This window comes from Aspergillus eucalypticola, assembly GCF_003184535.1.
Source record: "Aspergillus eucalypticola CBS 122712 chromosome Unknown BO83scaffold_5, whole genome shotgun sequence".
NCBI classification, from domain to species: Eukaryota; Fungi; Ascomycota; class Eurotiomycetes; order Eurotiales; family Aspergillaceae; genus Aspergillus; species Aspergillus eucalypticola.
The window spans coordinates 1,324,706-1,346,534 of record NW_020290279.1 but is presented as its reverse complement, the minus strand read 5'-3'; the positions used below and the strand labels follow the sequence as shown (position 1 = coordinate 1,346,534).

At 49.2% G+C, this 21,829-nt stretch overlaps 9 protein-coding genes across 9 annotated transcripts; 4 read left to right on the top strand and 5 right to left on the bottom strand.

The window, feature by feature from the left end:
* The first annotated feature begins 742 nt into the window (after positions 1-742).
* On the top strand, positions 743-2,256 carry BO83DRAFT_205524 (glycosyltransferase family 32 protein). Its single transcript, XM_025526673.1, has 2 exons — positions 743-2,165; positions 2,219-2,256. The coding sequence occupies exons 1-2, from the start codon at positions 1,106-1,108 to the stop codon at positions 2,245-2,247; spliced, it is 1,089 nt and encodes a 362-aa protein (XP_025391359.1). The 5' UTR covers positions 743-1,105; the 3' UTR covers positions 2,248-2,256.
* Positions 2,257-3,245: 989 nt separating this feature from the next.
* On the bottom strand, positions 3,246-4,154 carry BO83DRAFT_460113 (uncharacterized protein). The gene has a single exon (XM_025537195.1). The coding sequence runs from the start codon at positions 3,737-3,739 to the stop codon at positions 3,515-3,517; it is 225 nt and encodes a 74-aa protein (XP_025391358.1). The 5' UTR covers positions 3,740-4,154; the 3' UTR covers positions 3,246-3,514.
* Positions 4,018-5,210, bottom strand: fmpC (ATP-grasp enzyme fsqD; the record flags this gene model as incomplete). The annotated part of the gene is made up of 2 exons (XM_025533145.1): positions 4,018-4,597; positions 4,663-5,210. 2 exons carry the CDS (start codon positions 5,208-5,210, stop codon positions 4,018-4,020), a joined length of 1,128 nt encoding a protein of 375 aa, XP_025391357.1.
* A 319-nt stretch (positions 5,211-5,529) lies between these two features.
* BO83DRAFT_435227 (uncharacterized protein) lies at positions 5,530-10,929 on the bottom strand. The gene is made up of 9 exons (XM_025535871.1): positions 10,408-10,929; positions 10,305-10,342; positions 10,026-10,239; positions 9,841-9,957; positions 9,702-9,785; positions 9,478-9,648; positions 9,398-9,422; positions 8,762-9,334; positions 5,530-8,705 (listed from the first exon to the last, which is right to left on the bottom strand). Exons 1-9 carry the CDS (start codon positions 10,853-10,855, stop codon positions 5,624-5,626), a joined length of 4,752 nt encoding a protein of 1,583 aa, XP_025391356.1. The 5' UTR covers positions 10,856-10,929; the 3' UTR covers positions 5,530-5,623.
* A 354-nt stretch (positions 10,930-11,283) lies between these two features.
* On the top strand, positions 11,284-12,299 carry BO83DRAFT_406293 (phosphotransferase enzyme family protein; the record flags this gene model as incomplete). Its single annotated transcript, XM_025533872.1, has 2 exons — positions 11,284-12,049; positions 12,082-12,299. The coding sequence occupies 2 exons, from the start codon at positions 11,284-11,286 to the stop codon at positions 12,168-12,170; spliced, it is 855 nt and encodes a 284-aa protein (XP_025391355.1). The 3' UTR covers positions 12,171-12,299.
* Positions 12,300-12,822: 523 nt separating this feature from the next.
* BO83DRAFT_355677 (amino acid transporter) lies at positions 12,823-14,759 on the bottom strand (the record flags this gene model as incomplete). The annotated part of the gene is made up of 10 exons (XM_025529159.1): positions 12,823-12,962; positions 13,012-13,127; positions 13,183-13,210; positions 13,261-13,458; positions 13,509-13,723; positions 13,784-13,927; positions 13,991-14,322; positions 14,370-14,442; positions 14,506-14,519; positions 14,590-14,759. The coding sequence occupies 10 exons, from the start codon at positions 14,757-14,759 to the stop codon at positions 12,876-12,878; spliced, it is 1,377 nt and encodes a 458-aa protein (XP_025391354.1). The 3' UTR covers positions 12,823-12,875.
* An 821-nt stretch (positions 14,760-15,580) lies between these two features.
* Positions 15,581-16,677, bottom strand: BO83DRAFT_332713 (uncharacterized protein; the record flags this gene model as incomplete). Its single annotated transcript, XM_025528305.1, has 2 exons — positions 15,581-16,483; positions 16,538-16,677. The coding sequence occupies 2 exons, from the start codon at positions 16,675-16,677 to the stop codon at positions 15,772-15,774; spliced, it is 852 nt and encodes a 283-aa protein (XP_025391353.1). The 3' UTR covers positions 15,581-15,771.
* A 651-nt stretch (positions 16,678-17,328) lies between these two features.
* Positions 17,329-19,433, top strand: BO83DRAFT_376130 (L-glutamate gamma-semialdehyde dehydrogenase). The gene is made up of 4 exons (XM_025530636.1): positions 17,329-17,625; positions 17,687-18,159; positions 18,211-19,157; positions 19,213-19,433. Exons 1-4 carry the CDS (start codon positions 17,485-17,487, stop codon positions 19,383-19,385), a joined length of 1,734 nt encoding a protein of 577 aa, XP_025391352.1. The 5' UTR covers positions 17,329-17,484; the 3' UTR covers positions 19,386-19,433.
* A 977-nt stretch (positions 19,434-20,410) lies between these two features.
* On the top strand, positions 20,411-21,827 carry BO83DRAFT_460089 (NAD(P)/FAD-dependent oxidoreductase; the record flags this gene model as incomplete). The annotated part of the gene is made up of 2 exons (XM_025537194.1): positions 20,411-20,643; positions 20,730-21,827. The coding sequence occupies exons 1-2, from the start codon at positions 20,431-20,433 to the stop codon at positions 21,825-21,827; spliced, it is 1,311 nt and encodes a 436-aa protein (XP_025391351.1). The 5' UTR covers positions 20,411-20,430.
* Positions 21,828-21,829: the final 2 nt, after the last annotated feature.

The window sequence follows — 21,829 nt, the reverse complement described above, 5'->3', positions numbered from 1 at the left end:
ACCTGGCACGGTTTCTAAAAATCGTTGCGATCACGGCGACATTTGGCTGCAAACGGCCAACAACCACCAACCCGATTTGTGGGGAAAACGAAGGCGATACCACCTCGGATGCGAAGTTGATCGGCAACACAACCATCAACCCGCATCTCATGTTGAGACAAACCATCGTGCCAAGGGAATTGCGAACCAAGCACTGCGGACGACTAAGCATTCAATCAATCTGACAAGGCTTAGACGATCATCTCCTGTTGCGGAGGCAGACGAACGAGGGTGTGTGGATGCCAACGTCGTATGCCATCCAGCAATTTTTAGCGACGCGTTTGACTGGGTCGGAACTTATAATGCAGAGCTGCAGCCCCTGAATTGGTTTGATCCTTGAATGGAAGAGAATTAATTGTATTCTTTTTCTGGTGGTGTACTTAAGTGTCCAGGAAATATTCTCCTGCACGCTGTGGAATAACGACCACATTCTAGACGGGCAAAGAGTGGAATGGTCGAATGCTTATCAGCCGAAGTGCCCGCCGTTTCTGACGCCACCAAAACCACTTACTCTTTCGCCGTCGTCACTCGGCTCCACTGCTGCTGCTTAGCCTTACGCTCAACAACCTTTTTCTTCGCCGGCTCCTCACTCCTCTTCCAGCACCAGCTGGCCTCTGTCTGCTCTTCTGCTCTGCTGCTCTTGCATTGATTTGCTTCTGGCCTCCTAGCAATTCCTTCAACCGGCAAGACAGCTGTGCTATCCCTACCAATCAATTGCGGTTCTTTTTGTTTACGGCGCCTACCGATCCCCGACCACAGCGACCGCGCGGCCCCGGAGTCTTGACGCTTTTCTTACGAAACACCCCTAAAACCCTGCAGTGGCACGATCGCACAGAACAGCTAGTTAGCTATGCGAAATTGCTGACAAAACTTCTGGCGAAACGGCTTTTGACACGATATACATATCGATCTTGCGTTTATCGTGGCCTGGCGTTGATCTGCTTTGATCGTCGGCGGAGTTGCGGAGAAGACCGGCTGCGGTTCTACATAACTCTGCTGTCTACCAGCTCATTGCGCCTGTGTGACTATCCACCTAATTAGCGATCTTCTCATATCTCACATAGCGATGCTCACCTTTCGGAAGTCGCTACTTGCGGCTGCGCTTCTGATTACCTTTATCGTCTACCTCCGATCATCGCATCCCGCCTCTTCCCTCCCGTCCCCAGAGACCGCCTCCGCCGGACACCTATACAACCAGGATTACGATGGCCATGCAGACAATGATCAAAAAGGTGGAACGAGGGACACCGTACAACAGCTGCCGCTGACCCCGCCACCGAGCGCCCCCTTGCGCGAGCGCTTGCGCTACCACTTTCCCTATGATCTGGAAGCCAAGTTTCCTGCATTCATCTGGCAGACGTGGAAATATGCGCCCTCCTCGATGTTCTTCAGCGAAAACCTTCGTGATCCCGAGTCCAGCTGGTCCGAGCTGCATCCCGGATTTGTCCACGAGGTTGTCCCCGATGATACCCAACGCCATTTGATCAAATACCTGTACGGCGCTGTTCCGGATGTGTTCGAGGCCTACGATGCTATGCCGCTGCCCGTCTTGAAAGCCGACTTTTTCCGATACTTGATCCTTCTCGCTCGGGGTGGAATCTACAGCGATATTGATACGACGGCGTTGAAGCCGGCGTCTGACTGGCTGCCAGCAGAGTTAGATCTGGCTACAGTTGGAGCGGTGGTGGGCATTGAGGCGGATCCTGACCGCCCCGACTGGCATGACTGGTATGCGCGCAGAATCCAGTTCTGCCAATGGACCATTCAAGCCAAGCCTGGACACCCTATCATGCGCGATATTGTCTCCTACATCACGGAGGAGACCTTGCGGATGAAGAAGGCAGGTATTTTAAAGACTGGCAAGATGGATAAGACTGTCATGGAGTACACTGGGCCCGGCGCTTGGACGGATGCCGTTTTCCGGTATTTCAACGATCCAGACTATTTCAACCTTGAACCCGGTTCGACATTGAACATCACATATGAGGACTTTACGGGTCAGGAAGGATATAAGAAGGTGGGAGACGTGGTGGTTTTGCCCATCACCAGCTTCAGCCCGGGAGTGCACCAAATGGGTGCTGGGGATGTTGATGATCCCATGGCATTCGTGAAGCATCACTTTGAAGGTATGACACCTACTTTTTCTAAATGCTTGGGTTGAAGCTAACATGCCTACCAGGAACTTGGAAGGATGACCCTTCTCTATAAGCCGTCATCATCAATAGTTTACATCACATCTACACTCCGACTCTTCAATTCAGCTGCTCCGCCAGTAGGACACTGACTGGCTCTACCTATACAACACGTGTCATTACACAAAGAACATGACCACACAACATCAAGTGGCATATCCGATGCTTGCACCTTGCCAGTTGACACGAGCAAGAATTCTCCCATGACCGCCCGTCTGGCAACCTCGCTGCATCCATCCACACCGTCCTCCTGAACCTGAACCCAACACCCTCGCTCATCCCAGCTAGCCATGTCACGTATACGAAATGCTGGCTTTACTACCGAGTAAGCTATTGCTTGTGCTGTTGAGTAACGGCTCTTAGCTTATTTCTCTCTCATGACAAGCTTGTCCGAGTTTTATCTCGTTCGATACCATGCTTGTTTATGGCTCCCATCTTTTTTCTTCTCTGTGTTCATATACCTGTGTTATATTTTTTAGTGTCTTGCTCCAAAATCTTTAGAATTTGATACCCGCAGGCTGGGAACATGAATGAGAACAGCGATGCATCATGATTACCTTGGACATATCCTCCACCTAATTTAGATGTCTTTGTACTCCTGACCGGGCCTTGCTGCGCATAATCAACTTGTTCCAGCTCTGGCTGTGATTTCAGCAGTTTCAGCAGGTTATCTAGCTTTTGTATAGGAGTAAGTAAGACTGAGCTTTGGATCTTTGTTATGAAGCTAGTCTTGATTAAATTGACTAGTACTAGTAGTGTAGTGTGTTTTCTTTCAAACGTTGACATATATTTACACCCCTCAGGAATAAAAACAGTACATTGTTCAGGAATATTCATTTAAATTATCCTCAGGCGAGAAGATGATGTAGTGAAATAAGATTCATAAATTAGATAAGGAAGTCCCGTCACGGCAGATCACACACACTTTGCTCCAATAATGTAGCTACCAGAGAGCAGGATGATAAGCAAGAATAACAACCACCGAAATGAAGAATCAACACCTATTGTCCGTTATATATCCGAAGAAAACCCCAAAGAACACTCCTTCTTATACGCCTTCAACCGCTCCATCTTCAACCTCTTGAAAATAACTCCAGCTCCGCACGTGTCTTCTCATCAAGCTCTTCAATCCCAGTACCAGCGGAATTTAGAGTAGTATCCCAATAAACGATATCAACATCAAAGCTCTCTTCCTTGCCGCATAATCAAACCAGAAAACCGACCGGTACTCCATGAATCGCGCATCCTGGCAGAAAGAGACAGACGACCGGGCTGCCTTGTACTCAATAATCGTGCTCCATCCTCGCTAGAGCACGCAAGAACTGTTCCTCCATTCTGGGCTCATACAGTTCGAGAAACTCGTCCAATGCACACCGCTCAAGCCACACCTCCGGTCCAGAAAGTAACAGCCACCAGGGCGGATCGTACGTGAACGCCGCCGGCATGGCGTTGGTGAATTCGAAGTCCAGGACGGCGGTGATGCGGTGGGTATCTGGGTCTATGAGCATTATTCGGAGGTCGCATGTCGTCGCAGAAGGGTATGGATGGTTCGTTTTCTGTTGGGTAGCGGTTTGGAGATGAGTTGTTTGAAGCGATGGCGGGCTATGAATCGGTACTTGAGCGATGTCTGGATCAAGGGCGATGTTGCGCTGAGTAGTGTAAAGATGGGTCAGATGCTCGTTCGGAAGAGAGGCGAGGTAATCGCTGGAGCCGTCAAAGGGGGTGGTTGGCCATTTGTCAATAGGGTAGCTGGAGACAGTGACTAGCTCGTTCTGGCTAGGAGATGCTATTCAACTTCATAACGGAAATGGCTTCGTATCTGCTCCACCAACCGCAGACACTGGCGCCTCTTCTGAGCTGTGACCAAGATCCACGCAATGAAATGAACCTCACTCGACTTTGGCCCAACCAGTCTATCTCCCTTCTTCTTGATTGTCGCGTACAGCGGCACATGTGGCTCCAGTTCGGGGTACTGGCGCAGGAGCTCCGCTGTAGCATCTTCGGTCTTCATGATCCCAGCAACGTCTTCCTGGAGGACGAGTATCGAGAGGTAGGAGCGAGGCCCATCAGGAAATGGGTGGCATAAAGCCCTGTATCGAAAATTATCATTGACGGAAAAGAGTGTTTGCTGGGCGAAATAATCCACCCCATAGACCAAGTTGACGCCAACAGTCTCCAGATATCCAGCTGGGCGAGCGTTTATTTCGAGGAGGTACACGCCCACACTCCTTCCATCACTTGTATCAGTATCTCTGCGGGGATACAAGTCCTCAAACCCGTTCTCATCTTTTCGAAACTCATGACTCGAATGCTGCAACCGCGCTTCGCAGTGGAATGTACCGGTTGAAAACCCCTGACGAAGGATACTCTGATGCAACGTATCTCGGATGGCCTTCAATTCATGCAATGGAAGTGCAGAAGGGATATGGACCATAGTCTCGACGAAGTTATGGCTTGTTGAGAGTCCCCATCGCCAGGGCTCGGGAAGTCATCACTGATCTCGCAGAAGATCACTTCGCCATTCAGCAATACGAAGTTGGCATCGACTTCTGGACCATCGATATATGGCTCAATAACGGCGTCACTCCGCTGTTGCGGAGCTAATGCGTGACACTCGCAGGCTTTCTCGACCGCCTCAAATAACTCAACTTCCGTAGACACTTTGGTGACAGCCTGACTTCCCCATCCCAGGCAAGGCTTGACGATGAGAGGATACGTCACCTCGGTAGACCGAAGTACTTTCTCCAGTTCATCCGTCCCAAAGACCCGGAAAGCCCCGTGCGTGTCTGGCTCCATCATGCGAGTTTGATACTTATCTCCGGCCAGCACATAGGCCGACGATGGGGAGGTAGTATACCCAAGAACTTCACACGCTCGAGCCACTCCGATTAAGCGACTATCGCTCACTGTCATCAGGCCATCAATGGGCTTGTCGTAGCTGCGGATGGCCGGCCGTCGCGGACCCAAGAAGCAAAACATATCAAGTAAACAATCTACCTGGCGGTATCTAACGCCGAGTCCCATATGCGCCTCAACACATATTGAGAGCGGAAACGATGGTCGATCTGATTGGGAAATTTTTAGGGTCAGGCATATGCACCTCATGCTCATTGCATATCCCCTCGAAGAGAATCGAATCCGTGCTTGGTACGATTTCCCCGCTCGTACACGCTTCCGTGGACATGCCCGAAGGATATCGTGGACACTTTGGGAAGGGTATGGGCGTAGATTACAGACTTAAAAGCCCGATATGTAACATTTCTACATTTATCGTGACGGAGGATCTGGATAAAGTAGTGGAGAAAATGTCGAGACTTCTTTGGCTTCGATACCGGGGTTTATAGCAGAACGACAACTATACCATGCGACAGATGAACATATCCTAGACTGCATTAGGGCTCAGGAGCCGATATCTCATGACTCTCTCTCTCTCTAATGCGCGATAACAATAGGTCCCCGAACTTCCCTTTAGGGAGTTTATCATCCGCCTCATACTTCTCGACAAGCTCACGGATAGCTTCCATAAGATCAGAGTCGCACTTATCTAACACTGCCCTCACTAGCCCTTCTGCTTCTGGTACGGATAAGTCATGTTCGATGCAAACATCGATCAGAGGAATTAACCCACTGTATCTGCCTATGCTTTCATCAAGAGCAGATGAAGCCAGGGCACCCATAAAGACATCCTCTGAGAGATCGACTGCTTTAGAAAACTGAACAACATGGCTACCAGCATTCTTCTGAATGTGTACCAAAGAGGGCCAATCACGACCATAAGAGAAATCGCATGAGTCTCGATCAAACTTCCAGATCGCTCTCCAAATGCGATTAAGGTCTATATTGCCAGGCCATTCACGGAGGAGGCACTGTAGCCCGTTAAGGCCGTTTGCGGCGGCAAAAACCATGACTCTTTCGGTAAGTGGCACAGCCGAGCCATACTTCTCAAGCAACCTGGGTAATGCTGACAAACTTTTATAAGTGGCCATCGCAACAACTTCCTCGGTTATCATATGAGGTGCCTCGGGCCCTAGTGCTTGAAGCAGAAGTTGTAAAGCTTCTAATGTGCCTGAGGCTGCCACTAGAACCTTCCCTGTGATCGGTACCTGTGGACCATGATGTGCCAAAATCCGTCGCAAATCTGTGAATGGATGAAATGATCTTACCACAGCAGACATGACTTCCTCCGAGATTGGAAAAGATTCTATTCGCTCATCGAGCAGAACCCATAATGCATGACCGGAAGCTGCTCGGATGGCGGCTTGCTCTGTAATGGGTACATGGGGTGTTGTCTGCAGCAGGAGACTTAAAGCGGAGGCATTATGTGCAAATCTTTCTATAATCCCATGGTCAACTTCAAAGGACTTCCCATTTAAGAGGAGCTGAAGTATATTTGTAGGCCTTTGACCATCTTCTTTTTCTAATGCTTCGATCATCCTCGTCACTGGCAATTGGCTATGCGGTTGTTCCATCAAAACCGTTAAAGTCGACATTCCGCCATGGCATGATTCGACAAACATTCCGCCACGGCATGATTCGACAAACATATCTTCGCTCACGTAGATCTTTGGTCTGCTGCGAAAGATGGCCTTCAGAGTGGTAGACTCGAAAGTTTTCACAGCATGCAATATGAACTTTTCTGTGATAGGAAGAGGATGTATCTGGGACCTTTCTTCAAGATCCAGTAGATAACACAGCAAGTCATCACGAGAAATTCTGAGCATCATGCCTTCAGTGATTGGAATTTTCAAGCCTCCGTTGTTCATAAGTAATTCAACAACATGTTTAGCCCTTTTATGGGAGGCTGCCGTGTCCAGTATTGCGGGAGTGACGATAAATCCTGCTTGCTGCCTGCGCAGGAGCATTTCGAGCATTTCAGCTCCATAATACCGGTTGCCTACAATCTCCAGCATGACTCTTTCGCTCATTGCAAAATCCAGACCACAATCATCTAGCAAGGCTTCCAGCTTTTCGCTATCTCCGTTACACGCTGCTTCACACAGGAGATCCTCGCTAACTGGTGGCCAATGCCGTCGATGGCGGAGAATCTGACGCAAGACACCGACACCGCTACGGTTTTGAACAGCGCTCGCCAGAACATTCTCGGTCAGCATCGAATCGTTGTCCAAGACACTTGAAAGTATTTTCATACCAGTGTCATCCGTGTATCTTGCAAAATGAGCAATTAACTGCTCATCTATCACGATCTCTGCTTGCCGTTGTGCAAGAAGTATTGCGATTGCGCGCTTGTTCAGGTTGACCGGGAATTCCAGCATCTCCTTGACTCGTGAATAGATTCTGACATCACCATTGCGCCTTTGGAGAAGAAGCTGCAAAATATCATCTCCACACTCCATGTTTTGTAGTACAGTTTTCAACACGTTCTCTGTCACAGGCACAAATGCAGCTCCGGTCTCTTCGTACCGATCAAGAAGGATGGTCACAAGTTTCGTGCCACAAACTATGTTTCTCGCCGCAGCGACGACAATGCGTTCATCTATATGAAGCCCTTTGTTTTCGGTCCTATTGAAAATAGCACCTGAAGCTGAGAGCGTGTCAAACACATCTTCCAGCTTCTGGCTCTCAAAACCATGGCATTGAACGATTTCCATTATGCCCTCAGCTAGATCAATAGACACGCACACTTTGCGCAGTAGTAAGCTCAATATCTCCAGATGCCCACTTTCAGAGGCTACAAGGTATGCGTTTCTTAGGACATGATAATACCCGCGCCGTATCGCAAACCACTCTAAAGGGTTCGCCCCATCTTCTAGTAACCCAGTCACAATCTGAATGAGCCCTAAATCAGATGCAGCACCAATAGGAGTTGCCTGTACTTCTTGTTCATCGAAATATGTCGATATATAACGCCAGTTGCGGTAGGCAGCTGATTGACGGAATAGCATATCCACCATCTCTTGGAGATTTTCGTGAGCTGGGTTTGGGGTAATGGCGGAAGCTTGGAAGTGCTCCTGCCAATTACAAGCAGCATAGTCCAGCAGCTCTTCTTGATCCACTTCCTCTCTAGACAGACTACTTGGCATTTGCAGGAGTAATCTCAGGCTGTGCTCAGCTAGCATGACGTGGCCATTCAAGGTGGAGAGTTGGTGCCATTGGCCTGTACACTCGTTACTAACGAGGAATTCCCTCACAGAGAAGTGAGCCAGCCGGATCTCATCATCTGAGTGCCGAAAAGTGACAAATGAAGTCGTGCAGATTTTTATCACGTCCTCTGGGACCTCAAGACCTGCTGCTGCTGCTACTTCAGTCAGGGTGAGAGGCCTAACACTGAAACAGAGCCAGGTGAGGATTGTTTTGGCATATATAACATCGGAGGGTTTCGCGTTGATTCTTTCTATTACAGAGAGATATATGTCGTGCAACGTTTGTGGCATCGTACTCAATGCTTCTATGATTTGAGACTTGTTGCGACATTCTTCGAGACGTTTCACTTGAAGGTCTGCCCAGCGAAATCGCCTGCGCAGAAGAGTATTTATATTAGCAATAGCACTAGCTGGGGAGATGCAGCACACCTTTTCTTGTCTTGTAGCAGTTCTTGGTATATCTGTGTTTTCACTTCCTTTGGAGCTCTCCTGTCGTCCAAAGCCTCAACTCTGTCCTTGACGAAGGCCGAAATATCGGACCCCTGATTTTCCTCAATGTCTAAGCCTGGACAGTCCACAAGATGCTCAAATATATCTGGCTCTGGCCGACTAGTCACAAGAATGTGGAGTTTATCACTGTATCTATTCTGAAGTCCAGTAAGCAATGGCAATAGAAGACTCCTTTCCTTGCGATTGACTGCCTCGGGGCACTCGTCCAGCGCATCTAGAATAAGGAAAACCTTCCCTATGTTGGCGGAAAGCAGTTTTTCAAGAGTGTCCTGAAGCTTTGCAATATTTGGATTGCCCCCTTTGGTACCATAGTCGTTCCAAAGTCTCCGGATAGGCTCGTCCAGTGGAGTTGAATGAAGCTGACGGATGATCGTCCTGAGCATATCCTCAACTCTTTGTGATGACGGTTCATTAAATTGGAAGTACCAGTAAGCGAACCGCTTATTCGAACCATCTAGGCAACTTCGTTGGATGTCTTCAATTATTGTCGAGCTATATTTAATGAAATGTCAGCCTAAGGTACGAAAGTACACGGGTTCAGCAGGTATTTCATACCATATGACTGATTTACCACAACCCGCTTGTCCGTCCATGAGTCAGTGTATTTTCCATCTGAACAGGTCTAGAGAACTCACCCACTCCATGCAACCACAATATACTACCTGGGTAACCCTTCCACTCCACATATTCTTTTGACTTCAAAAGCCAATCACCCGTCCCTGGTAATTTGTGGTACTGAGTGTCGTTCTGTGCTTTGGAAAAATCGTACTGAGATAGCCATTCAAGTATTCCCCTATCCTCGACACCTGTGAAAGTCAGGATTTGAGCTTCTGGGTTGGGGATCATTGAGAGAGCTCACTTAGTACAGTGGAATGAATATTTTGGAGCTCCTCGATCGTCTTGTCAATAGCCGCAAGGATGTCCGCAGCCTGTCCCCTCAGATCTAACACGATTGAGTATTCTGAAGATACGGATAGGATTGAAGATGATAAACTCACATGAGCGGTCGCTGATAGTAGCCCATTTTTCAGTCATTGTGGTTTTATTTTCCACAGCTGTTCGAAGCTTTTGCAGTGGCTGTTCGGTAAGGGGAATGAGTGTGCTTCCTATGCGAGCTGCAATAATCCAAGTTAAACATATGCGCTATAGCAACTCGCGAACCTGACCGAATACTCGAACTAACCAAAGCCGCTTTCATGATATGTTTTTCTCACTTCCGCCGTGTATTCAAGTATTGCTGTATAGACTCCCACAAGAGCACCATCTAGCTGCTTGTCCACGGAAGCCTTTGTGTATCGGCGGTCGCTATCTAGGACAGTGAAGTATGCTAGCTGTTCCGCCAAGTATTCGGAGGCTTCTATGATTACGTCTCTGCGCGCAATGACTCTCTGGGTCATCTGAAAAGCGAGTTAATGGCTCTGTAACCGGTTCTCGACGGAACAGTTTTCAGGGAGTCGCCTACCGTCAAACCTAGCGATACTATCGTCCATGCGCTTGACGCTGTGGTTGAATATCAGCATCTAAGAAATCCTGCGTATATAAGTTTGTGGCTTGGAGAACTCTACCATATCCACTTGGGTCGAAGCTCGCAACCGCAGTGATTACCTGCTGCGCATTCAATGCGGACGCCAGGATATTTTGGGCAATCTCGCGGACTTTGATCTCACCCCCATTATGCCTTCGGATGGTCAACTCTTTCTTCTTATACTCGGTATATTTACTTTTTGTCTCGCCGATGACATCCCGAATGATTTCGATTGGAGACTTCTCCTCTTTAGACAACCAGTGTTTATGTTTCGGGTCCAGGCTGTCGAATGCTACCTGCCAGAGATCCTTAGGTGAGGCAGCAGTGTGATCCGGCGGGATGCTGGCAGCTTCAGAACTGTTTCTTTTGGCAGATGTGGTGTTTCCTCCATCATTCGAGCGTTTCGCATGGGGAATGGCAGGTTCGGCATCGTCCGTGTCACCATCAGCCTGGGAACAGCAGAGCTTCGCACGTAGCTTCGTCAGCATTCTTTAGTGAAGGCAAATTGAACCGATGTCTATGAGCAACTTTCGAAGAGTTGAGGTGAGAGGTGAGACTCAAGAATTCACTGTTGTGAGCTGAAAATTTCCCCTCTTCCACGCGCTTTCTCGGGCATCTACAGCCGCTGTACACGTCACCTTGCAGGAGACTAATGTAGCCTCAGCACAGCCTGATTCCACAGAACTGCCAGGTTCCAGTATCGCAAATCAAATGTCTATCTGTAGGTACAACTCTATGCTTCCTCTTGAAATCTATTAGCATTTAAGAGGATTCTGCAACAGGTCTAGGATAAAAAATGATAGTTCGAAGTGTGAACTTCTAGCTTATCTGCGATCAACTGCTCATTCCATGCCTTTCCACCCAGGCGACCATCCATATTCCAAGAATACTTCCGCTAATCTCTGCTTTCTCCACAATGTGGAAACCAGTGGACCTTCCCTTCCACACCTCCCAGCCTCTGCCTCCACTACCCACGACAGATGAGATCCGCGCCTGCACCCATGTCCTCTGGGAGACTATGGCCTCCAAGGTCGTGACAATTAACGACAATATTGTCGTAAAGTATGGAGGTTGTATAAATACCTGGGAAGGCCAGGCACTGATTTATCTTGAACGACATGTCCCCGAAGTTCCAGCCCCTCGACTGTATGCGATGTACTATGAGGGCAAACAACTTTTCCTAGTCATGCAACGCATCCCCGGTGTGCAACTGGATAGTATCTGGCCAACATTAACATCATCCGAGAAGGATGGTATTATAGCAAAACTCCAATCAGTATTCAACACCTTACGACACGTCGAGTGCCCATGGCCCGACTTTTACGGCGGCTTGGACGGCGGCGGTGTACATCACTACCTATTCTATAGCCAGCACGGCGATCAGAAGTTTCTAGGACCTTTCACTGGCGAACCTGCCTTCGTGGCTGGTCTGGTGGGTAATTATAGGGCCCTAGTCGAGCGTAATAATCATCCAGATTACAAGGCTCGATTTTACGAGAAATACCTCGCTCGCGTTCTTCAAGGTCATCGGCCTACATTGACGCATGGTGATGTTCAGCAGAAGAATATCATGGTTGTGGAGAATAAATGTTGCTCGAACGAGCAGGGTGAGCGTTCGTTTGACGTCGTACTGGTCGATTGGGAGAATGCTGGCTGGTTTCCTGATTTCTGGGAGTTTTTTTGTGCATCGCACCCTTTCATTAGTGGGATGAAGACTGGTCATGGCGAGTTCAGGACTTTGTGGAAGTGTGGCCCGCTGAGATGGCTATTATGCAATTGATTGATAAGGAGCTGAGCTGGTGAAGTACCTTTCTGGAGTTATTTTTTATTTAGATAAGGAGATATGAAACCGATGGCTATAGGATCTATTGTGTCACAGCCATTCCATGAACTGTTCCTCGGCCCCGAACAAGAGGCTGGAATTGAAGTGTGTTCAGTTGCGCGAGTATTCGGTTGAATCAAAAGGACTTATGGGGAATGTTGATCAAAGATTAATGTTCTGACATATTCCTGATTAAGATATATATCAGTATGTAATGATAAAGGTTATTAGTAACTCAATCCTATGTATGATAACTAATTATCAGAGAACTTCTGATTAGACTCTATTGTGTGATTAGTGCTTCGGTATCGAGGGGATAGCCATAAAACTGTCCTACGCATAAACAAGTGGTGTAACTGTCAGTATATACGCTGGATGGTCCAGTGAATGGGCATGCTAGTGATACATCAAAACTGCTACACCGGGAGGGGATGATCCAGCATGACGGAGATGATTATGCACTTCTCTTGTATTCCTTCTTTCGATTGGAAACCGAACTGTTTTGCTTACATTCGCTAGAGAACATACATTGATTGCATGATACAGAAAACACTTGCTCAAAGCATCATGATACAATCGAGAAGAACTAACTGATCATCAATACCATCATCATAACAAGAGAAGAATATCGCTGAAGGACTCAGAGTAACATGAAAGATGATCAGCTATAGTTGAGAAAAGGTCACTCAAACAGCATTGTTAGCACACGTCCAGACACCACTGCCACTATCCTTGCTGATCGCATCACCCGACACGTATAACCCGAGACCGCACTGGAAAAGAAATTAGCGACAAGATCCTCTGAGACCAAGGGATACATACGAGGGTAATTGCCATGGCCAGAATGAACGTATTGGATACGGTAAGAAAGATTTTCTTAGTTGATGCGAACCACTGGCCCTTGTTTAGGGTAAACCAGAAGATAGCAGGGAATCCATCTATCAGATGTAATTTAGTATATTTCATAGCATCTCATCACTATTTGAAACTCACAAGCGAACCAACAGCCAAAAAGTGCAGTCTATCGTCGAGGTTAGCATGCATGTTCTGTAGCAGGAGATGGCCACGTACAATTAGACTCAAAAGGTTGTTGAAAACTGGAATTGACTCTGCGATGACCCAGGCAACCACCCAGGAAATCAATCCAATAGCGACCCATGAGCCGATGGAGAGCAATGTCCGTTCATGCATGTGGTTTGTGCCGCGAAAAACACGCACGTACACGTATTTGCTGGCTACATGGCCATTGACAATTCCAGCAATTAGGACCTGAGGATATGAATCAGTAGCAGTTCCAAAAGATACGGTAGTTAACATACAGTCGGGATAGCCAGCCCGTAGGCGATTTTCTTCCCTAGCGGCCCCGCAGAGCCTAATGCAGGGGATTGAACGTCCGCACCTACGTAGCGGTATATAACCACTGCGCTAGCTATGTATAGCGAGGTATCAATGACTTGAAGTACCGATATGGATTTGGTGAACTCTCGAGGTTTGTCCATCTCTGAGATGAATCCGAAGAACGACGCATGGCCGACTGTTGATGGTCGTGAAGTTAGTTGTATTGCTCACGAATCATGATTAGCTGGGGCTATACCATAAGCAAAGAACAGATTGCCGACTGCCAGAAATTCTTCGTTGAAGCTGAGATGGGTAGTCGCAGCAAGAGGGATATGGCCTTTGTACTCTACGCCGACCGCTATCATAGTGGCCATAGTTGCCGCTACAATGCTGAGAAATGCTATACAGAAATTGAATTAGCATCATAATTAAAGTGAAGTGTGAAAGATGGGAAGGTGCTTACATGCAATCGACATCCAATATACTTTGTCCATGGTACGTGGTAAGGCACCAACGCAACTGACAACCAGTGCAATGACACCAAACACGATTGTGCAGGTACCATGCTCGGTAATCGTATTCATGAGAACCGTGAAGGTCAAGACGTGACTGGCCATAACGAATATAAGGAATAGTAGCTGGCCGATACCAAGCAGTTCCCGTCCGAATCGCCCCATTATGATTTCACCCGCATCTCCCATGCTATGGACCTGGGGGTATCGTAACTTGAACTGACAAAGAATGTAGGCCGTATACCATGATATAGCGGATATTCCAATTAGTATGATCAGAGCCCTAGAACTAGGCTTAGCTTTCGTTTACCAGTGTAGCAAGCTACTTACGGGACAAAGCCCAGTGTTGCAAAGGCGGATGGAAGGGAAAGAATTCCAATAGAAACATTCTCTGCGACCATAACTGTAGACAATAGGGGTTAGGGCTCTATGTATTCTTGGTGACTGTAATAGGGTTGAGGCTCACGTATCCCTGTTTTCCTGTATGTTGCGAAGAAGGGTCAGATACAGGGCCAAGGCGTAGTATAAGGGTAGGGGATATAGGACTTACCACCAACCCATCGTCCGATATTTCACCTCTGCGAACTCTTCGTTTCCAAATGGATCTTCCTCTTCAGGGGATGTATCATCCAGATGCTTCTTCTCCACATCCTGTCCGTAGTCATACGCAGGAGTGTCATGAATCTCCGCCAGGTCTCTGAGTCCTATCGAAGCACTCATTTTTCCCAAAATGACCAAGTGGCAGGACAATTAGATGGGTGTCCTATTATCAAAATGTAAAGAGGGAGTGATGAAAGTAGGCTCAGCACAAGAAGTGGTGAGATTTGCAGATGAGACTCGAGAACATCTGGCCTATTTGAGCACCTGGCCACGGTATTGACCCAGTGAGAGGCCGATATGCCATCTGCCTGAGGCATCCATGATCATGTCGACCTGACGGTTGCAGTCAGCCAATGCACAGGGACCATTTGCGAGGCATCGGTTTATCTCCGCTAGCATGACGTATTTCCTATACGTGTATCTGGGCCTTCTGACCCTCAAAGGCTACCTGCTGGGTGCTGATAGTGAATTCCGGTGGCTGTTCTTTTCCACAGCGGAAGCTCATGGATAGATATGGCCGATCCATAGCCTGATTGGATAGAGTGGCGGAACGGCAAAGGCTCAGCGATGCGGGGATAAGCATAGTTGATTAGCGTCTGGGGAAAACATGTCAATGAGATATGATAGTTCGGGTCGAGTAATCGTTGGCTAATCAGTATTCGCTTCGATAGCGCCTGGGCACTTATCTCTTCTTTCACCTATTGTGAGCGGCTCGCTCAACTGCAGATGTGGAGCAGGAGTGCACAGAAGCGTGGCCAAGGGATGGAGATTAAGCTATTCACAGCCCTAGTGAAACCTTGCAGGTGAGGTTAGTGTATGCGCTGGAGAGATAGCGGGTTGCTGCATCGAGCCAACACCCGATACCCGACCTTACCGTACACTAAAGCAATAACATCCATACCTGCGCGCTACGAGTTACCCCTCCCAGGAGCCAGGGGTTAGTGCAGCCGTATCTGGCATCTTCATTTGCACTCGGCTACTCGCTTTGCTGATCCTCGTAACGGGCCCAAATACTTAGGAACCGTCCGGCTACTGCCGCGGTCCTGATACGTGCCCGCAACAATGATGGTCATGACAATCAAGTGGAGAGATAAGTTATTCTCGTTTGCTGTGCCCCGCACTGGTATTTGCCCTATCTAACCATCCATCTTCTGTGCAAAGATGCCCTCAAATCCGTATTGATTATACACCCCACTCCGAACGCCGGTAGAACCCTTGCTGCCCTCAGCGATGATGATTGCATATAGCCTCTCCGTATCGTAACGGATCTTTCTGCTATCGTGGCCACTTGTGGACGAGCAATAACATCTAACGCGATCATATGGAACGGCGTATTCACATATTGCACCAAGGCGGGGAGCGCGAGCTGGGTCACAGTTCTCTTGGTATGCGGGTCTGCAGTGATCCAATCTGGAACTAACAAGGCCACCTGCGGAGCCAGCGTGAACGAGCTGGATATAGTGATGCTGTCGCGGAAAAGAAATGCCATATACGCGAGTCTTGGGATGGGAGGTGGCTGCTTGAGACGACCGTCTGGGTGTCCGTAAATCTGAGAGAACCGGATATCCTTTAGGATTCCCAGAGACACATTGACGGCGTATGTTGGGAGGAAGCTGAACGTTGCGACGAGACTCGCGCTTGTTGATTTCTCTCTTATTCTGGAAAGCTGGTCGAGGCTTGTATCGGTGGCATTTGCGGTAGCATAGGTTGCGGCGTAAAGAGACCAAGCGATGAAGAAAGGTCGGGAAAAGAAAAACTTTTTCGGTTGGAGGATGGAGCAAATGGCATGTGTGCGAAGTGTATGCAGGATGGATCTATTTGAGGAGAGCCTCTCCACGACGCTCCTGAACTCGACATATCAGCACATAGATTCTTCAAGTCGTCTTCAAGACACGTACCGGTCGATAATTGTTGTGATCGGGGCGATAATTGTTGCAGACAGTGATCCGGCAACCATATCGCCGGCTAACTGCCTGAGCCAGTCATTATCCCAGCCACGAGAGTGCAATGGCTCCGTGGTGACACGTTCAGGCGACATTCCGAAGTTCCAGGCACTCAAATACACCCTGGAAGAGAGATATTCGATTAAATAGATACAATCGGCTCAACAGCAGGGGTTTCAGTCTCCAATTGGCTTCATTCTAAGGGATGCCCAGTTTTGTGCTGAATTTTGGAGAGCTTTCATACCTCATGGAGATGCATTGAAAAGCCTAAGGGTCTAAGGCTGTTGCGCTCAGAATTGACCAGGCTTGTAAGCTGGAGCTATGACAAGCAACATGTCGACCTGACCGGCCTATAGCCCGATAATGCTCTTCCCCAGACATGCTGTGTACGAAAGGAGGGGCAGTCGGGCACCCCTCACATGAGCGTGACTCTTTTCGCTCTAACCGGTGAGAAAGCCTATCGGTAATGTTGCGTGGATAAGATAGCCAACACCCTAGCTTATCTAAACGCGATAGGCAAACCAAGGTGTGGCTGACATGCGGAATTGAAGTAAGATGGCGTTAACAAGAGGTAGACCAAAGGAACGGTTTCATGCCGCATTAGGGGGATCTCCAGCGGAAGGCTAGTGTACCCGCCACTATACTTAGGCGGGAAGGTCCGAGTGCCGGGCTAGTTTACCCGCCAGCTGGATGGACTCCAAATCGGTGGATCTTACTCCTCACTCTCCTCACTTCCAGCTGCAACAGCGCCGAACATCGGTCTGCCAAGCAGTTGACTCCTCAAGCACCATGGCCAGCACCATGGCCAGCATCATACATAAGAATGATGTTCACCATGTTCGTCTCTTCCAGGTCTATGCTCAGTTTTTCCTCTACGGCCTCTGCTACCAGACACTATCACAATGGCCTTCAAACTGCTCTTGTCTCAACCCTCACCCAGCTTGCGCTCCCTAGGACGCCGTGCCGCTAGAGCTCCAGTTCTTCGAGCTCGTGGTGTTGCGACTGTTCCTTTTCGTCTGCCAGCTGCTAGGAATGAGCCCAACGTGAGTTGCTGGCTTCCTATCCACTCCCATAGCACGCATATACTAATTCTCTCCTTGATAGCTGGACTACACCAGGGGTTCACCCAAAAGGGCAGAGGTCGAAAAAGTGCTAAAGCAGATGAAGTCACAACTGCCGCTCAAGAGTCAGGCATACGTCGGAGGCAAAGCGCTCTCGATCTCCAACACATTGCAACAGCCTCTGCCCGCCGAACATGCCACTACCTTTACCAACTACCCTAGCGTGAATGCTGCACAAGTAAATGCGGCAATTGATGCAGCATTGGAGGCAAAGGAAGCGTGGCAGAACACTCCCTTTGTTGATCGGGCTGCCATTTTCCTCAAGGCTGCCGAGCTTGTCGCCGGCAAATACCGATACGAACTCATCGCTGCTACGATGCTGGGACAAGGCAAGAACATCTGGCAGGGTGAGATTGATGCAGCTGCAGAGTTGGCCGACTTCTTCCGTCTAAACTGCAATTATGCTGCTGAGCTGCTGGAGAAGCAGCCCGACCGCGGTACTGAGGGAATGTGGACGTAAGTACAAAGCTTTGAACTTTGGACGCTCAGATATTAACTGTTCTCTAGCCGTGTGGACTACAGACCCTTGGAAGGATTCGTTTACGCCGTGTCGCCTTTCAACTTTACTGCTATTGGCGGAAACCTAATTAGCGGCCCGGCTCTTATGGGCAATGTCGTCGTTTGGAAGCCCTCCGATTCGAACGTGTACGCCAGTGAGCTCGTCTACAAGATCCTCCTGGAAGCTGGCCTGCCTCCCAATGTTATCCAGTTCGTTACAGGTGATGCGCAAGAGATTACACAGACAGTGCTCGGACGCAGGGAATTTGGTGGTCTCAACTTTACCGGTTCATCGGACGTCTTCCGTTCTCTGTACGCTCAGGTCGGCGAAAACATTGGCAAGAAGGTCTACCGGGACTACCCTCGTCTGGTTGGCGAGACCAGTGGCAAGAACTTCCACTTGATCCATCCCACTGCCGATATTCAGAGTGCTGTCTACCACACACTTCGTGGTGCTTTCGAGTACCAGGGACAAAAGTGCTCGGCCACGTCCCGACTGTACCTGCCTGAGTCTCGGGCACAGGAGTTCTTGAAGAAGTTGAAGTCCGAGATCAACGAGATCACGATTGGTTCTACCGAGGACATGGAAGCTTTCATGGGCCCTGTCATCCACAAAGCATCTTTCGAGAAGATCAAGTCGGTCATCGATGCCAGCAACAAGGATCCATCCTTGGAGTTGATTGCCGGTGGTACCTACGACGGCTCGAAGGGATACTACGTGCACCCTACTGTGTACCGGGCCAAGGATCCCAACCATGAGCTGTTCGACAAGGAAATCTTCGGTCCAGTGCTCGCAGTCTATGTCTACCCTGATGCCGAGTGGTCTTCGGTTCTGAAGACAGTCGACCAGAGTGGCGGTGGATTCGCTCTGACTGGAGCTGTATTCGCAGGCGATCGGCGTGCCATTCGCGAGGCTGAGGATACCTTGCGGTACTCTGCTGGAAACTTCTACATCAGTAAGTGATCATTCTATTACTCTCTAGATTTCACTACTAACTAATTACGCAACAGACTGCAAGACTACTGCTGCCTTGATCGGACAACAGTCATTCGGTGGCAGTCGCTCTAGTGGAACCAACGACAAGGCTGGCAGTGCCAATGTCCTCATGAGATTCACCAGCCCTAGAACGATCAAGGAGGAATTCTTCCCCTTGAACGGCTTCCGGTACCCCAGCAACGAGTAATGGTTTGAATATTATATAGGCGCCATGAGACATGAAATTGGAGGTCGGAGTGTGTAAAAATAGAATTCGCAATGATAACGATTCACCTTATACTGTTCTCCCTATGAGTAGATAGTATCTTAGTACTACCCAGTATCAATTGTAGACATTAGTATAGAGACTACCCTGTCGAATCAGATGACTGTCTACTTCGAGAAGGCTTGTTCACTCTACAATTTCAGCTTCACCACCACTTCAATGACATGCAAGCCTCGAGCTCGTCCATGATCATCATTTCAGTGAATCTCTCACCAACGCATTCTCTTGCGCGAAGGCGATCTGTTATTACTGTCCTCACCGTAACCTAAAATATAGCTCAATGCTAGGATGTGTAAATCATTCCATGTCCCTTCTCAAGATAAAAACTAGCATTGACTTCTCCAGCTGCAACGAAGCCCCCGCACCTCCTATCGGCTATCGCCATGTATCCCCTCATGCAAGACCCACCGACTCATTATCTCTAGAGGCTAGATCCTCATTATCCAGCCGATACAGCTATCTACTAGTGTCACCGCCTATCTCCAGACCCTCGCATACACTAACCGGCGATCATCGTTCACGCTAACGCCTCCAACGCCCCCGTTCTTCTCCAAGATGACAATCCCCACATGAACAGTAAGATAGTGTATCCGGTATGTATCGCTTGCGCTAACCCACAATTCCAGATGCACCAGACGCTCGAGCCACTCTGATAAGCTGCACGTTTCAGTATGGCTGCGCGTTGTATGTGCACTCCAATTCTGGTGGAGGTACAGCGCGAGGGGGGACAGGGGAGGAGTAACTGCCGACCTGTTCATGCTCACAGCATGCTACCTGTACATGGTATGATTCATCTGAAATGCCAATTAATTTCTATGCCTTGATACTACTAGTATATAATCCCATTGCAACTCATTAGGACGAATCAATCTCTCATACTTTCACTCAGTGTTCATCACTTGAGCTGACCCTCTCTCTCTGCCCCCTCTCACACCCCGATTGTGCCTCCCGTATATACCATCCCACAATGGTATCAACATTAAAGTCCGACCCCATCGCCATCATCGGCGCCGGTGTCTTCGGCCTCACCACGGCCCTCCACCTCTCCAGCAACGGCTTCACCAACGTCTCCGTCTTCGAACGAGACAATCAAGTCCCAGCGCGCTATTCCGCCGGCCACGACATCAACAAGATCGTGCGCGCAGAATACGAAGACCCATGGTACACTGAACTGACACTCGTACGTCCTGCCCCCTTCCCTATTTCCCTATCCAATCCCATCCTCTCTCCCACCACCTAACACACCTAACACCCCTCTCTCAACAGCAAGCCATCGAAGGCTGGAAAACCCCCCTCTACGCACCTCACTACCACCAAACGGGCTTCCTACACCTCGTCTCCGGCGCCGCCCCCGAAAAAGCCTCGCAGACAATGAACCGCTTCCTCGCCTCAATCCGCAACCACCCCACCTACAAAGGCAAACTCACGACCATCTCCACCCCAGCCGATATCCGCAACGTCGCCTGGCAACTCACCGGCCCCCTCCCGGGGTGGAACGGCTACTTCAACCAACTAGCCGGGTACGCGCACTCCGCCAACGCCCTCCGCGCCGTCTACGAAGCTGCCGCTGCCCGGGGCGTGAAATTCTTCCTAGGGGAAGACATCGGCCGCGTGACCTCGCTGATCTACTCATCCCCCACGAACAAGAAACAAGTGACCGGCGTCCGCACAGCCAATGGCCAAACCTACCCCTGCAAACTCGCTGTCGTGGCCATCGGTGCCGCGGCATCCACCCTTGTCCCTGAAGCAGGGGGCCAAGTCGTTGCGAAGTCGTGGTCCCTAGGCCACGTCAAGCTCACAGATGAAGAGACGTCCATGCTCCGCGGCATTCCAGTAACCTATGCCCGTGATCTAGGATTCTACTTCGAGCCGGATCCGAAGACCAATCTACTCAAGATCTGCCCGATGGGCGGCGGGTATATTAACACGGATCCCGTGTCGGGGGTATCGTACCCTCCTAAGACGCTGCAGGAGAGCGAGGGGGTGTTGCCGGCGGAGGATGAGAAGAGGATGAGGAGGTTGTTGAGGGAGTCGTTGCCGCAGTTTGCGGATCGGCCGTTTGTGGAGAAGAAGTTGTGTTGGTTTGCGGATACGTTTGATTCGGAGTTTATCATTGATTTTGTGCCGGAGACGGAGGGGTCGGTTGTTCTCTGTTCGGGAGATTCGGGGCATTTGTTCAAGATGTTGCCGATTGTGGGAGATTGGGTGTTTACGTTGTTGAAGGAGAGGAAGCAGGGGGTTGGGAGGTGGAGGTGGAAGGGGGGTAAGAAGAAGGAGGGAAAGTGGGAGGGAGATGTTAGCTGGCGGTTGGGGGAGACGAGGGAGTTTGAGGAGATTAGACTAGCTCCGGCTCCAAAGCTGTAGAT

Coding starts and splice junctions, on each gene's coding strand:
- BO83DRAFT_460113 (XM_025537195.1), bottom strand. CDS start 3,739: ATGCTCATAGACCCAGATACCCACCGCATCACCGCCGTCCTGGACTTC.
- BO83DRAFT_435227 (XM_025535871.1), bottom strand. CDS start 10,855: ATGCTGACGAAGCTACGTGCGAAGCTCTGCTGTTCCCAGGCTGATGGT. Junction 10,240..10,304: donor TAGTATCGCTAGGTTTGACG/GTAGGCGACTCC, acceptor CTCGCTTTTCAG/ATGACCCAGAGAGTCATTGC. Junction 9,649..9,701: donor TATTCATTCCACTGTACTAA/GTGAGCTCTCTC, acceptor TGACTTTCACAG/GTGTCGAGGATAGGGGAATA.
- BO83DRAFT_376130 (XM_025530636.1), top strand. CDS start 17,485: ATGGCCTTCAAACTGCTCTTGTCTCAACCCTCACCCAGCTTGCGCTCC. Junction 18,160..18,210: donor GGTACTGAGGGAATGTGGAC/GTAAGTACAAAG, acceptor ACTGTTCTCTAG/CCGTGTGGACTACAGACCCT. Junction 19,158..19,212: donor TGCTGGAAACTTCTACATCA/GTAAGTGATCAT, acceptor ATTACGCAACAG/ACTGCAAGACTACTGCTGCC.
- BO83DRAFT_205524 (XM_025526673.1), top strand. CDS start 1,106: ATGCTCACCTTTCGGAAGTCGCTACTTGCGGCTGCGCTTCTGATTACC. Junction 2,166..2,218: donor CGTGAAGCATCACTTTGAAG/GTATGACACCTA, acceptor CATGCCTACCAG/GAACTTGGAAGGATGACCCT.